Source organism: Limanda limanda, chromosome 19 (genome assembly GCF_963576545.1).
Source record: "Limanda limanda chromosome 19, fLimLim1.1, whole genome shotgun sequence".
NCBI classification, from domain to species: domain Eukaryota; kingdom Metazoa; phylum Chordata; class Actinopteri; order Pleuronectiformes; family Pleuronectidae; genus Limanda; species Limanda limanda.
In genome coordinates, this window is record NC_083654.1 from 19,289,075 (window position 1) to 19,304,773 (window position 15,699).

Here is a 15,699-nt window from a genome sequence, read left to right on the forward strand (position 1 = left end):
CGGACTGATCCAGCTGCTTTTGGAGTCGTGCGTAAAAGACGCAGCCGCTCGGACAGGAAGTGAAGTAACGGTTATCAAAAAGCCTCATCCCTCATTTCCATATCTGGTGCTCGGAGTTCTGGAGCTCAGCCAATCACCCGGCGCAGGGCAGCGAGGGTCGTGAAAAGCATCATCATCATCATCCTCCTCTTCTTCCTCCATCATAATCACACTGACATGCGCAATCTGCACTCGGGCATCAGCACCAGCCGCCGCTCGCCCGTCTCCCCGACCCCGCTCCCCCCGGAGGAGGGTCCCAGGTCGTAGATGCCCGGGTGGGAGGCAGCGGAGAGTCCCAGAGAGAGAGCAACATGTCCCGGCGCAAGCAGCTCCAGCCCCGGCAGCTCGGGTCCGAAGAGGAGGCCACTGGCTCCGGTAAGTGGATTTAAAACCAGTTTCTCCTCCAGTGGATCAGTGGGGACAGATAATGTAAAAGCAGATTTGTTTACAAGTTGCTGCAGAGAGATTAAGACTAAAATCTAATGATGATGCTGGATTTAGAGGGAGAATATAAAATAATGGCTGTTTTAATTCTATTTCCCCAAATTTAAGAGACAACAAACATTGAGTTTTTTATTCTTTCTTCCTCTTCCTGCTTGTTTGCTAATTATTTATGCAACTTTTTCATTTTTAACATCCTTGTTTTTAAAAAAGCCAACGAGCCTAAAATCTGATAAATTAAACCTTTCAGTCTAAAAAACACATTAAAATCCGGTTTAAAAGTTTCTCATCATGAGACAAGATTAGTCCAAAATAAGTTTTCACTTTATTATAAAAACTTAGATTAAACAATTTAAGAAACAAGCTGTGGAACACCAATGGAAAACAAAACAGCTAAATCATTTTTATTTTTATTTTGTATGAATTAACTCAATTAAAACAATCATTATAATTTACTTTCATATCTTTAAACAGCTTCAGGGGCGATGGGTAGAACCGGGGCCTGTTGAGAACTGTTCACTTCACCACAACACAGAATAAACTCATCTTCAATATGAAGGATTTATTTCTTTAAATTATGTGGGAAGTTACTCTGTGTTTTGGTTTGAGGCCTTTTCATAATTATTTCAGCTTTAATTCTAATGAGAAACTCTGATCATAAGCCAGGAGTCAATAATGTGAAATGAAATGTGGCCTGAACGAAAGTGGGATGTTTGTAATAATTTGTGTATTTACATGCATGAAGGGGGACTTCTGTATTTCACTTGAATGACTTTATAAGAAAATAATTTCATAAATAATAAAAGAAAAACGAGAAATACACAGTGAGGATTTAACCTGCCTCTGTACACGTCCATTATTTTCTATACAATTTTTCAAGGAGTAAATATAAATATATATGAGAATTATTGATAATTATAATTAATTTCCAGAACTAGAAGCCTCACTACTTATCAATATTTTAATATTTAATTAAACAATGTTCTCCTTATGCAGCCTGGAAGCTTTTTGAACCTTTTAATCAGCTCAGCACTAACTCAGTATAAGCAATTATATTTTAAACTCAAATTAACCAGTGACTTAATGGATCATATTAAATAAAATGTTAGAGGAAATAGAGTTTTGAATTGAATTCAGTCTGAATTCTCTAGATTTTGTGCAAAATCTTAAAAACAACAACAACCTAGATGCTACTTGATTGTCTATAAATCCCAATAAATCTAAATTATTCCTGTAAATTTAAAAAATGTTGTATTTATATTAATATGAACTTTATTAAATTCCTGGTGCTATTGTTATTCAATGCAAAAATGGTTTAAAAGCCAAAGTCAGTTGAAGTCACTTCCCCATCAAGGCCCTTGTTTCATCTTTTTTAAATCCAGTGTCGTGTTAATATACGATTATTAGGGGCTGTGAAAAGGTGATGAGAGCAGGAGAGGCCCTCCTCACCCGGGGCCCCCCCACGGCCGGGCTCCTGCAGCCGGCAGGCGGGGGGGCTCCGCCACCCTGAGCTGGGCTTTGATTGAGCCTGCTGACTTAACCTTTGTGCAGCCTCACCCTGCGAGGGGCAAGTGCTCCGTGTCTGGATCATAATACAATTAGTACATGTGAACCGGTGACCTCTGCCGCCCGGGGGTCACGCACGACAGGCGAGGAGTCACTAACGCCGGGCTGACGTGTCTGTTTGCTCTTCAGCTGCAGCCTCGTGGGTCTTTTCTCTCTCTCTCTCTTCTCTCTCTCTCTCACTCTTCTCGTCTCTTCGCCAAAACCACACAACAAGAAACGGACATAAATCTGTTTTCTGCTCCTGGCAGCACAGAGTGAGCGAGGGTGACATTTTAAAACAAATTTCTAGCCGTGTTATTGTAGTTGGAAACACAGTCGGAGTTTTGACTCTTTGAATCAACTGTGATCTCTCCTGATCTTTGTTTTCATTGGACGTGAATCGTCACAATCCTGAGCTACAGCGGCTGAACGTGTTTTCGCTCCTGTGTTTGCCGAATCGCCCTGGTGATCCTCGGACCACCCACTCGCTCAGCCAGGGACTCTGATTATTTACTCGTGATGAGTTTGACTTTCAGATCCCGACTCTTCTTACTTTGCTTTGCTTTCCTGAGCTGAAAAACGTTAAAATCATGTCAGATGCTGTGTAGTTTAGGAATAAAGCGTCTAACGCGTTGATTGACTCCTATCATCAGTAACACAGACACTGTGTGTTTGTGTTAGGATTTGTTGAGTTTATTCATGTAAATATAGCAGATGTCTCGCTCTTTGTGTAGCTCGACAAGGTGGGACTAATTCATTTAGGAGGTGAAACACACGGATAATTGTAAACACTGGGAAATGCAAACACAAAGACACACACACACACACACTCTCTCTCTCTTAAACCACACACACATTCATATTATAGTCGGGCACAAACACACACATGTTTAAATCGCTAAATGTCCACATTTAGTGTGTTTAAGAAGAAAGTGCAGCATGTATGTGGAACACACACACACACACACACTTTGGTTTCCTATATTCATGATTATGTGTCAGAAAGGTATTTTTTCATGGATAATTATCATATTAAAAACAAAGATATTTCCCAAAATTATTTAATAAAAAAAGAAAATTTAAATTCAATATTCTTACATATTATAAACCCTTATAATATCCGTCTTTCTAACTGTTTATAAAAAATGTTATTCTTAAATTGGTGGCTGAGTAACAATAATAATGTACCCCTGGTTTCCCCTGATCTTTCCATCTGCTCTTACTGTCTGTTTCCTAATGGGCCAAAGCCGGAGCAGATGAGCTCTGACTCCAAGAGAATAAAACTCTTTATGATTCTCTATGAGTCTAAAGATCAGAGTCGAGATTTGAACCAAATACATTTACTGACGTGTGTCGTATGAAGAAGTTTGCAGATAATTCATAAAAGATTTCATCATATAGACACATATTGGGTAGAATTAAATACTGGGGGAAATGAACATGAGACCTGGGAACACCTCTAGCTTCATGTCAAGCTAAACAATATAATGTGTACGTGTTAATTCATGGATATATCATGAGAGTCCATGGTTTTATTTTATGTTATGGTGTTTTATTTATAAAATATTAGATTAAAAAAAAAAAGTAAAAGTGGACTGACTTTACAAAAACCATTAAATCACATCTGGATGATCTGAGTCATTTATTTATTTTTTTTACTTTTATTTTCCTGTGAATTTAGAGCTCGGTTACATGTAAAACTTTGCTCTTATCACTCTGTAGTTCTGTGCTGCATATTGAAGCTATGACATTAGAATTGTGAGTCTAAACATTAAGACTTATACACTGTTGATGGCCTGATGTTGTTGACAATTAAATCCATCAGAGTCTGAGTACAATCATTTATAACTGACTTCAGATGGCTGCGATTTACTGCTCCAAATAAAACTTGAATCACAGAAAAATGTTACAGAATGAAATCAAGGATCTTTCAGCTGTAATTCACATTTTGTTTTAATATACCCCGATGCAGTGAACCTCTAATTCAAGTGGAAACAAAATATCGTAGTTTTTCAACCAATAAACCCACAATTGTTTTTGAAAGAGGAGACGCGTTACTGAAATGTTCGAATGCACAGAAAATCAATACGCTGTATGGAATTTCATTATCTGTGTGAGTGCACGATTACAGAGGTCAGATAACTTCACGGAACTTTATTGATTCCTCTGAAAGATTGTTAATATCTGAATAGAGGGGGTGTAAGTTTAAAAAAACAACTTTCTCCATGTTTTACCGGACCTGTTGAAGTTCATGTTTTAATCTGCACTTACAATCTTAACATCTGTTAACAGTTAAATATTGGAGAATACTTTACTATAGTGAAACCTCAGATATAAGCAGAGGGAGATAAAGTGGGTAGTTACTTTTAAACTGAGATTACCATTCAGCTATATATCAATAAATAGTTTCCGCATTCTATGACGGTGTTTGGTTTATTCTGTGAAATGCAGAAATTTAAGAAACTTTATTTTACTTTGAATGAAATGTTTCCAGATGTGTTTTGCATCAATTTATACAAACCATCTTATAATTCAACTCGACATGTTTGTTATCTTTGGACACTTTGGGAGTTCTCATGGAATTTGAGGTTCAGTGAGTTTGAGCCGGTCCACACGACATTTGTTGTTTGGAGAGATGGGACTCACAAGAAGGTGTGTGTGTGTGTGTGTGTGTGTGTGTGTGTGTGTGTGTGTGTGTGTGTATGTGTGAGAGTGTGTGTGGGGATTCATTTCAATGTGATAAAGGAAAACAAACGTCCCATTGTTGAAATATCAGGGCAATAAATAATCAAGTTAGTATTCTTAATCTTGTTGTGTTTCCTTCCAGGCATCACGGGAGGCGTGGAGAGCCAGGAGACGAATGGAGGCTGTCCCAGCAGAGAGGACACGCACATCTGTGACAAATGCTGCGCTGAGTTCTTCTCGTGGACGGAACTGAGCGACCATCAGAAAGTCTGCACTGAGGAGCCGCTGGTGCTGATAGTTCAAGACAGTGAAGGGACGCCTGCTGCTGAGGAGTCTCCTGCGGGACCCTCTCCGGTCCCGAGCCTTTCGTCCAGTGACTCGTCCCCAGCCGACTTTGAGCTGGTGAACGACGACAGTCTGGATCTTTTAGACGAACGCAGAGAGCAGGATGAAGCCATGGAGCTCGAGCTTTGCCCACAGGACAAATTCACCTGCAGCTCTCAGCCTCTGGACTCAGTCGAGCCCTCGCCTCCCCAGGTGTCGGCCGCCGACAGCTACAACATGCCCGGCACGAATGTGACGCTGGAGATCCTTCACAGCACCCGAGTAGCCGTGGCCCAGTTCTCCCAGGGGATCACCGGCAGCGGAGCGGGAGGGAAGGCGGCCTCGGCGGCCATCCCGGTGATCCTGGAGCACCTGCTGGCTCTGCAGCAACAACAGGTCCATCAGCTGCAGCTCATTGAGCAGATCTGCAGCCAGGTCGCCGTCATGAACAGACAACCAACTCAAGCTGCGTTGAACCCCGGCTCCAGGTCCCTGTCCCTGAAACAGAAACCGTTCTCCTCTCAAGGCACCAACCCTGCTCCCATCCTGCCTCTGTCAGGATCAACTCCCTCCTCCGTCATTGGACAGGTGGCGGTTTCCTTGTCATCCATGCTTGAAAAGTCACAAAATCTCCCCCCACTCACTGTATGTGGGAAGTCCACCTTCAGAGACGTTACTTGTACCTCAGCCTCCTCAGAAACTCCATCTCTGTCCAGCAGCAGCAGCAGCATCCCCACGTTACTGCCTCCGTACTCCGGCTCCCACGGCAGCGGCCTCAGCTGCACCCAGACACTGAGCTCCTCCAGTCCGCTGTCCCTGGGGCAGAGCAGCCTCCTCAGCTCATCCTCCAACCTGCCATTTCTACCTCAGAGCCCCCCCAGCAGCGTGATCTTCCCCAATCCGCTGGCGAGCATCGCTGCCACAGCTAATGCACTTGACCCCCTTGCAGCCCTGATGAAGCACAGGAAAGGGAAACTGTCTAGCGTCTCCTTGTTCGAAACCAAGCCCAGCCCGGAGGAACCCTTCTTCAAGCATAAATGCAGGTTCTGTGCCAAAGTGTTTGGCAGCGACAGCGCTCTGCAGATCCACCTGCGCTCGCACACCGGAGAGCGGCCCTTCAAGTGCAACATCTGCGGCAACCGCTTTTCCACTAAAGGGAACTTAAAGGTGCACTTCCAGAGGCATAAAGAGAAGTATCCTCACGTGCAGATGAACCCTTACCCGGTGCCAGAGTATCTAGACAACGTGCCAACTAGTTCTGGGATTCCCTACGGAATGTCCCTCCCTCCAGAAAAGCCCGTCACCTCATGGCTCGATAACAAACCTGTTGTAGCAGCTCTGCCGGCCACCATGGGTCTTGCGCTGTCCTCCACTATTACCAGTATCGGAGGCTCAAATGACCCTGTAAGTGTAACACCATCCGCTAGGTCTCCCTACCAGCCATCTCCTGCTGAATGTGTGTCTTTGTCACCGAACCACAGAGGCAGCGAGGCTCATTTCTCTCCTGTTTCAGAGTCTCCACTGTCTAACCTGGAGAAGGAAGCATCCAATATACCGAAAGCAGAGGGAGTACACCTGCCTCAGAGCTGCACCCTGAGGCTGAGAGCCACCCCAGTGACAGAAACCACCAACTCCACAATCCCATCTGTGGCCACCACTCCCGAACCCGTCACCCCAGCGTCGCCCGACCCCAATTCCCCGCCACTGTCGCTCCACTCGGAGGAAACTAAATTCCCGTCACTGGGCCTCTTCGATTCTATGCAAACCTCTGAAACCTCAAAGCTTCAGCAGCTGGTGGAGAGTATCGACAGAAAGATCACGGACCCCAACCAGTGCGTGCTCTGTCACCGTGTCCTCAGCTGTCAGAGTGCGCTGAAGATGCACTACCGCATCCACACCGGGGAGAGGCCCTTCAAATGCAAAGTGTGCGGCAGGGCGTTCACCACCAAAGGGAACCTGAAGACGCACATCGCCGTTCACCGAGAGAATCCTCCGGTCCACGTGCAACACTCGTGTCCCATCTGCCAGAAGAAGTTCACCAACGCTGTGGTTCTTCAGCAGCATATCCGCATGCACATGGTCGGGCAGATCCCGGACTCGACCCTCGTGGACGGGCTGCAGGAGATGGACAGCGACACCTCCATCAACGGGAAGAACTTTGACAGCCTCAGCAGCAACAGCAACGACTATATTGATGACATTTCAATGGAGGATGATATTGGGGAGGAAGAGGTGGAAGATATGAGGGAAGACGCGAGTCCCTCTCGACCGTTGATCTCCGATTGCAACTCTCCTCCCAGGTCGTTTGCCATCGTTTCAAGTCTAGCAGCTCTGGAGAACCAAATGAGGATGATTGACTCGACTGTAAACCTGAACCACTGCTTCGGCATGAAACCCCTGACCAATGGTTTTAACGACGGCAGCCAACTGAACATTAAATGTACTTTATCGGAGAAGAGGTTGGGGGACTCCAGCCCGAACGTGTCGGAATCCTCCTGCTCGCCTCATGCACCCGAGTCTCCCATTCTAAGCAACTCAGAGGGAAGGACCGTCAAATCTCCTGCAGTGAAAAACCACAGGCTGGAATCCCAGGAGCCTTTGGCAGCGTCGGTGAAGAGAGAAGAGTCCGAGTCTCCCACGTCTGCAGCGGCTCCGGGGCGGAGAGGAACACAAGCTGGGAAACTGTGTGTGAAAGAAGAGACTCCCTACAGTTTGTCTTTCCAGCTGAGCAGAGACAGAGGTACAGTTGACGTAGCCGTTCTCATGCTTATCTCTTTCCTGAATTCTCATTGTTGCATTTTCAAGAAACCTTCACACTTGTGCACTTTGCTTCCTGCTGCAGGTCAGACGCTCCCCAGCCTGGTCACCAGCACATCATCAGGCGCCATAAAGACCGAGGTGAACGGTCACAGTCAACCACACCACCCCCCCGAAGGCCAGCAGCCGCCGTTCAGCGTCCACATCCCCCCGGCGTATCCGTCCGTCGGCAGCCCGGCGATGACGTCCCTGCTCGGCCCCGCCCCCCCTCGCCGGCCACCGAAGCAGCACAACTGCAACGCCTGTGGGAAGAACTTCTCGTCAGCCAGCGCTCTGCAGATCCACGAGCGCACGCACACCGGAGAGAAACCCTTCGTCTGCTCCATCTGCGGCAGAGCGTTCACCACTAAAGGCAATCTGAAGGTAGAGGACAGATTCCTTTCTCTTCTGTTGTGAGGGTTCAAACTGCTTTATCATGTTTTAATAGTGAATAACAATACACAAAAGATTAATTAAGGGGTTGAAGTTTGTGTTGTGTGATAGTGTTTTAATATCATGCCACATATACAGTAACAGCATAACTTTGCAGCCGTTGTAGAAGAACAAAAGAGATCACAAATGCAAGTTATCATAAAATAAAAACAGTTAAAACACAGGAAATTCCCTCATCACAAAGAATTGAAAAAAAACAAACACTTGAATTAAAAGGTGTGATCCTTCCTCTGACCATCTGTTCTAAATATGTTTGTCTTTTAGAACGCGAACATCAGGACAGATTCGTTTCTCTTCTGTCGTGAGGGGTCAAACTGCTTTTTCGTGTTTTAATAGGAACTTTTGACTTTAAGTGCAGTGTGTACACATACATGTATACAAGTATAATTAATTATTAGGGCTGGGCAAGTTAACTCGTTTCAATCGAGTTAACTCAAGTGATGAGTTAACTCGATTAATTATTTTATCTCGCATTAACTCAGGTTTGATTATTTATTGTTTTATTGTGAAAGTCAGGCTTTTATTTTGTGAAAGTCTGTTGCTGACTGCTGCAGAACAGGAAAAAAGACAATAATTGGCGGATAAACAATCGAGTTAACTCATCACTTGAGTTAACTCGATTAAAACGAGTTAACTTGCCCAGCCCTATTAATTATACAATAAAATCTGTTTAAAACCCAGGAATTCCCTCATAATAAAGAAGTGGTACAAATTCTACATTACAAAATCATTGCTTAAGAAATTACTGCTTAAGAAAATAATTTGGATTTATTTATTATTTATTTTATAACACCACGTCCTTCCACTAAATTGACAGGTATAAAAAAACTTTACCAACTGTTTGAATATATTCAGGTGTGATCCTCACTCTGACCATCTGTGCCAAATGTGTTGGACTTTTAGAACGAGAACATCTCCCTAATTAATTTGCTGTCATTTCCAGGTTCACATGGGAACTCACATGTGGAACAACGCCCCGGCCCGGAGAGGCCGGCGCCTGTCGGTGGAGAACCCCATGGCCCTGCTGGGCGGCGAGGCGGTGAAGTTCGGCGAGATGTTCCAGAAGGACCTGGCCGCTCGGGCCATGAACGTAGACTCCGGGTTTTGGAACCGCTACGCCACAGCGATCACCAACAGCCTGGCCATGAAGAACAACGAGATCTCGGTGATTCAGAACAGAGGCCTCTCTCAGCTCCACCCTCTGAGCGCAGGCCTGGACAGAGTGAGCGCCGCAGGAAGCCCCAGGACCGGTCTCACCAAGACCAGCATGGACAGACACTTCTCTATGCTGATCGACGACAGCAAAGAAATTGGAATAAATTGATTAAAGCTGAAATTGGTGATGAAATATGCAAACTGTCAAGGACGTTGAGATATTTGTAAAACATCTTCCTTGTTCCTATGTATTATATATAGACTTAAAAAAAAGAACTTTTATCAATTGACAGAGAAATAGTAGGATATTCACATTTTGCAAATTTCCTTTGCAGTCATCTGTGAATGTTTTTTTCTATACATTAAGACGCTGTTTGACTTGTACCTGAGAATTCCTCCGGTGCTTGGACGAGTGTTTGCTCAAGAGAAGGGAATGTGTGTTCAGATCAATGATGCAAAGAGTCTGCTCTCTCTCTCTCTCTCTCTCTCTCTCTCTGTCTCTCTCTCTCTCTCTCTCTCTCTCTCTCTCTCTCTCTCTCTCTCTCTCTCTCTCTCTCTCTCTCCCCCGTCCGGACAGCTGCCCAATGCTGCTAGCTGGTGCAAAGCACAAAGTATGCTCATGAGTTCCCACAATCCCACACTGCGATGGTCTGTCGTCAATGTTCTGGTGAGAGATTCTTTAAACAAACAGTTGGACCGAATAAAGAAATAGAAGAAACAGGGTGTGTGTTCAGTTCCTCACAATAGATGATGTCATTTCATATGTTGCTTTAAACCTATCACACTTGAGAACAACTTGTCTTTTTGTCTTCTTCTGCAGAAATACTTTTGCAAACTTGCATTTATTTCCTATATAATTTCAAACAAGCCTGATCACTTCACTAAAATGCTTGGTCTGTGTTGTAGGCTGCAGTGAAACAGCTCCTCTCAAGCTGAAGCATTTTGTCTTTCACTATCTGGAAGTTTACATAGTTCAGTTTGGTGATTATCTTTTTCCAAACTTAATGACTTTATGACCCACTCTCCATCTCTACTGGGAGGATGAGTCATATTCAAACAGGAAAATGATTTCTCATCAGGAGTGAGCATATCAGAAAGTGGAAAATGTTCAAAATAAACACTGTCCACATATCTGGAGTATTATCTGCCACTAAATGGAAAAGAAGTAAAGTCACAGTGTCCGGCTTACGACTTGCTGATGAGAGAACGTGTGTGTTTGAGGAAGACGACTGTAAAAAAACAAGGGGAAACTGTCTCAAAGGTCAAAGGTTGCATTACTTAGAAGCTTTGGACCAGATCTCATAGACTCTATCCACTTAAAGCTTATTTTCAACCATGTGAGGACAGTTGCTTGTCACGTACACCGAGGCGGTCGTCAGGCGTAGTTAGTAAACTGATATTTATGAGTGTTGGGTGCAGATCTAAATCTCAATCAGGATCTGGTGAATTTAAATGTGGTTTTAAAAGAGAACTGTGAAGGTATGAACTCTATTAAAAGACAGTCTAGTTTCTCATTTGATTTACTTGCACATCGGTTTATATTCTGCACAACATTCGTCTATTGACTCTGTACAAAGCTTCATCGTCCGGTTTGATCAGAAATGTAAATTTAATTTAACCACATAGTGGGTGACCAGTGTTATTTGCTGCCTTCAAAGACTCCGGGAAAGCACACATTTTAAATGTCAAACTAAATAAGGCCCTTCTTTTGCTTTAAAAGAAAGAATGATTGAATGACTTAAATTAATGAAAGGAATTTCATTGTCCACCACATGTGGAAAATTTCCTTCAGCTCACCAGTAAAATACAAAATCAGACAAACCGATGGAATGGATGCAGTTTGGTGTTGAGGGTAAAAGTGGGACAATTGCAGAGCTAAGATTATTATTTATTAATTTCTGTCTATCAATGTGTTGTTACACAATTTCTGGATGTGATTTCTAAATAATGATTATAATGATAACAAACTTTGCTTATACAGCTATTTTCCAAAAAACATGTTAAACGGCTGCAGAAGTAAAAACACTAGATTCATGCGATGCAATTACAAATTTAGACACTATGATGAAAGATAAATTAAACCCAATAAAACTAACAAGCTCCTGGTAAAAAGCAATATAATAAAACCCTCTTTATTAAACCACTCTGCAGGTTCTTCTATCTTGAGTCTCACATTTACGATATTTACACTCAGCTTCTGAACGCACCGCAGAACCTAGAGCGTACGTGATTTTTTTTCTCAACGTGACGTCATGACGCGCTCTGCCCAGCCAAGATGGCCGACAGCATCCCGTTAAATCCGGTGCGGAAGAACTCGAAGTTAATCGCGTATTACAACTCGGCCAGACACTCCAGGTACGTGGCGGCCCCGCGGGGCTCCGTGTGCGGGCCCGGGCTGTGCGGAGCAGCCTCCCGGGGGAAGGGTTCCCCTCCGGCGGCCTCGTTTGTCCCCCCGCTGCGGTAACTCGGTCCGGCTAGCTGTTAGCTTTGTGTTGCTAAAGCTAACAGCTGGAAGCGCATTTTGTGTCGTGTGACAGCTTCTTCCGGTCAGCGAACCAAGAGACTATCACGTGTTGGAGTTAATCCAGATTCACTAGTGTCATGTAAACAGATCTACACAATCTCTGTGTGTGTCTGTGTGTGTGTGGTTGTGTGTGTTTTTTAGCTTCGGTTAGCAACTCGTCTGTGGTGACATTTAATTTAAAGTCACATGACTCCCCCCCCTGTCACATGTCAGTGTTGTTGTGGTCATCGCTCAGGTGAGTCACACAAAGGTGAGACTTCAGATTCAGACACACGTCTCTGTGGGACTGAAACTAACAGAATTAAAAAATGGTGAATTGAAACATTTCAGGTTCTACTCGATGTTGATTAGTTTTTCTCTGTTGTGGGAACTGTTGTGTTTCTGTGTAATGTTTAAAGTCTTGACCTCGAAGTGTGTTGAGATAATGTCTGTTATGATTTGACGTAATACAAATAAAGTTGATTTGATTAGTGTTAAAGTAGTTTCATTAAAATAGTGATGAGATGAAATCATAGTCCACGTTCTTGCATTCGTCATTTGTCCTTCTCGTCCTTCTTCTTGGAAATATTATTAAAATAGATGCATATTCAGCCATTTGATTGGATAAACTTATCGATATTTTAAAACTATATTGCTCTGATAATCAACTTGGTTTTGTTTCTGTGGCTTTCTTTAGTCTCTATTCCATTTCTGCTTTGGCACCAATTTTGAAATATGTTTCAGTTAACTGGTCTTCATGAGGGTCTGAGTGAGAGAATACAGGTTTTCTATTTGGCTTTTAGAAGAATGAAAGTGGAGTTTACACGAGACATGTTGTAAACAGTAATGGACAGAATGAGGAAAGTGATGTCTTCAAACCTTAAGAGCAAATAAACCTTTTCAAGTAATTCTGAACTGGAATATGAGCAGCATATGTTTCCTTTTAAAATACAGTCTGACTGAAACCTGTTGAGAATTTATTAAGTTAACTGGGAGGTATCTTTAAGTTCAGAATCAGAATCAGAATTACTTTATTCGCCAAGTATATTTGCAGATACAGGAAATAGCCTTGGTGTGGTTGGTGCACTGTCCATAAAACATAAAACAACAATTAGACATAAAACAACAATATAAAAAACAATAAGTTATGGGCACGTGCGGTGCTAAGGTTTTCTAGGTTTTCTAATTATATGAAAATAATGACCCCAAATCGAAATGTCGTGATCAACATTACGGATGAAAAGTGAAAGAAGACAGTTCTATTGTGTTTCTATATTTGTATTACAATGCTGCTTATACCACAACGGAAATAATGTCACATCTGTTACAAGACAGGAAGTGTTTCTGTATCTCACCCTAAGTAGTGTTCTATTTCCAAAGTAGTGTGTTCTTCTTATCATCAGACATGACATTATCAATCTGAGGTTGTTATTGTGTGACTCTCTCAGATACTCCCTCGAGGATGAGCCCTCCAACCTGGATGAGATGCCTCTGATGATGTCGGAGGAGGGCTTTGAGAACGATGAGAGCGACTACCAGACGCTGCCCCGGGCCCGAGTCAACCGGAGGCAGAGGGGCCTCGGCTGGTTCCTCTGCGGAGGCTGGAGGGTTCTCTGCGGAAGGTAGTTCTGATGTTTTTATTAACGATTTAATAACTTATAATATGTTGGTACAGAGCTCTGTGCACGATGACACAAAGAAATGATGCATGGTATTTCCTGACATTTTCTTGTTGTTATAAACTCGTCAGAACCGGATCATCTCCTGCTGTCGTACGTAAAAGAGAGAAAGGTCCTTGAGTGTTTTGAATTTTAAATTTAGCATAACGATCTTAGTCTCATAAAGGTACTTGTATAACATATACAATATTTCTTCACCCAAAGGGGATGAGGGGACAAGATTGGCTTAGAGCAGAGGTCTTCAACAGGAAGTACTGCCGGGGGGGTCGCAAAATTTTGGTTTGATTAGCAAATTTTTTATAATTTTAAAATTTAAATTTGTTTCAACAAATTTAAATGTTTTCAAATACACATTAAAATGAATCCAACATATTGTAGCGAACGGATAAATGGAGGCAGAAGACGTTATCTTTCATTCAGCGACACACAATAATAAAAACATGAATATATGAACCTGTGTATTATTTGAATAGCTTAGTATTGAATGCACAATAACAGAGTAGCTATGTGTAAACATGGCACTAGGTCCAGTTTAATATAAAACACAATTTTTTAAACTAAACCAATATATATAGTAAGGGGTCCCTGCTCCATTGTTCCATCAGTTTGGGGTCCTTGGCCTGAAAAACGTTGAAGACCCCTGGTTTAGAGGTCAGGTATTGTATGAGAAAAGTTCAGAGGTATATCTGTTATTATTAATGATTTAATGATGACAATATGTTGGTACAGCGCTCTGTGCATGATGACACAAGAAATGAGGCACAGGTATCCTTCATGTCAACGCTGGTGTCAAACATGCAGCAGAATTTAAGTTCCTGACATTTTCTTGTTGTTATAAACTCGTCAGAACCGGATCATCTCCTGCTGTCCTGCGTAAAAGAGAGAAAGGCCCTTGATTGTTTTGAATTTGAAATTAAGCATAATGTTCTTACTGTCATTAAGCTGCTTCTATAACATATACAAGATTTCTACACCCAAAAGGGGATGAGAGCACCAGATTGGTTTAGAGGTCAGGTATTGAATGAGCAAAGTTCACAGACGTGTGCTGCTTTCAACCCGAAGTAAAAGACTCTGCTGTACTTTAACGTCAGAGTCATTGTTCTTTAACCACACCACAAGTAGTGTGTCTGTGTTATCTCCCAGTAAATGTATGTGTAGTGTGTAGTGTATAATGTTGCCTGTGACGATCAGTGTGGATTTCGAACGCACCGGCGGCTGAGCGTGAAGTGACAACAAGAGGATAAGAGCATATTTTTGGTCGAGTTCCTTGATGCGCACCATCAGTCCAAAAAGATTTTCAGGTCACAGAGCAGAACCGGGCGGTTTATCCGGCTAATGATTCATTTGACAGCTTTTGTCCTCTAAAGAAGAAGCTGCTTTCTGGCCAAGGGACAAGTGTTTGTTTTTGCCAGAACAATAAAGTGTCACAGTCATAAACAAATGTTTGCGCAGCACTTCACTGCCCTGAAAGTCACATATTCATAGAATATTCTTTTTTTTTTATTTTTGTTCCCGGTGTGGTTTTTTGTTGTTAGTGATGCATCTCCGGCTGAAGCCCCATATTGATCCCCCCCCCCCTCCCCATCCCCCCCGCTAATGAACAAATCGGATTTTTCACAGCTGACCAGTTTGATGCTTTCCAGTAATTTTATGTGTGCTTAGTGTGGGATTATAAAACACAAATAATTCACAGTGAATAAGCCCCGACTGTTCAAATGGCATATTATTTGGATAGCATTCATTTGCTCAAATAATCGCTCTTATGAATCTGGCCTGGGAGAGCACAGAGACCGGGGGAAACGTCGGCGCCAATACAAACAAGACCTTTTTTACCAAAGTTGATTTATTTAGTTCCATGTTTTGCCAACTTGCTTAAAAAGTGGAAAAGCCAAGTCGCTCAGCATGACGGTATACACTGCCACGCGTCCCTCTCTCCCCCCCCAGGTGCCAGTTCAGGTCGTGCTCACATCCAGCGGCTCTCGTTGTCATTTACCCCCCCGCTACACCGCTGTTTGCTTTTGATATCAGATATGCTAGATAAGCTCCAATGTAGTCATTAGCAGGTTGATGGAAAGTCAA

General features: G+C 43.0%; 2 protein-coding genes across 2 annotated transcripts in view; both read left to right on the forward strand.

The window, feature by feature from the left end:
* Positions 1-350: 350 nt before the first annotated feature.
* sall3b (spalt-like transcription factor 3b) lies at positions 351-9,607 on the forward strand. The gene is made up of 4 exons (XM_061093391.1): positions 351-414; positions 4,853-7,774; positions 7,877-8,214; positions 9,227-9,607. The coding sequence occupies exons 1-4, from the start codon at positions 351-353 to the stop codon at positions 9,605-9,607; spliced, it is 3,705 nt and encodes a 1,234-aa protein (XP_060949374.1).
* A 2,106-nt stretch (positions 9,608-11,713) lies between these two features.
* The window catches only part of atp9b (ATPase phospholipid transporting 9B), a 32,798-nt gene continuing 28,812 nt past the window's right edge, over positions 11,714-15,699 (forward strand). Inside the window, exons 1-2 of the mRNA XM_061093154.1 lie at positions 11,714-11,793; positions 13,390-13,563. Coding sequence (XP_060949137.1) covers positions 11,714-11,793; positions 13,390-13,563 — 254 coding nt within the window. The remainder of the gene's footprint in view (positions 11,794-13,389; positions 13,564-15,699) is intronic.

Excerpts from the sequence above, each read along its gene's own strand:
- sall3b (XM_061093391.1), top strand. The coding sequence starts at position 351 with ATGTCCCGGCGCAAGCAGCTCCAGCCCCGGCAGCTCGGGTCCGAAGAG. Across the intron at positions 7,775-7,876 it reads CCAGCTGAGCAGAGACAGAG|GTCAGACGCTCCCCAGCCTG; the intron begins GTACAGTTGACG and ends TTCCTGCTGCAG. Across the intron at positions 8,215-9,226 it reads CCACTAAAGGCAATCTGAAG|GTTCACATGGGAACTCACAT; the intron begins GTAGAGGACAGA and ends TGTCATTTCCAG.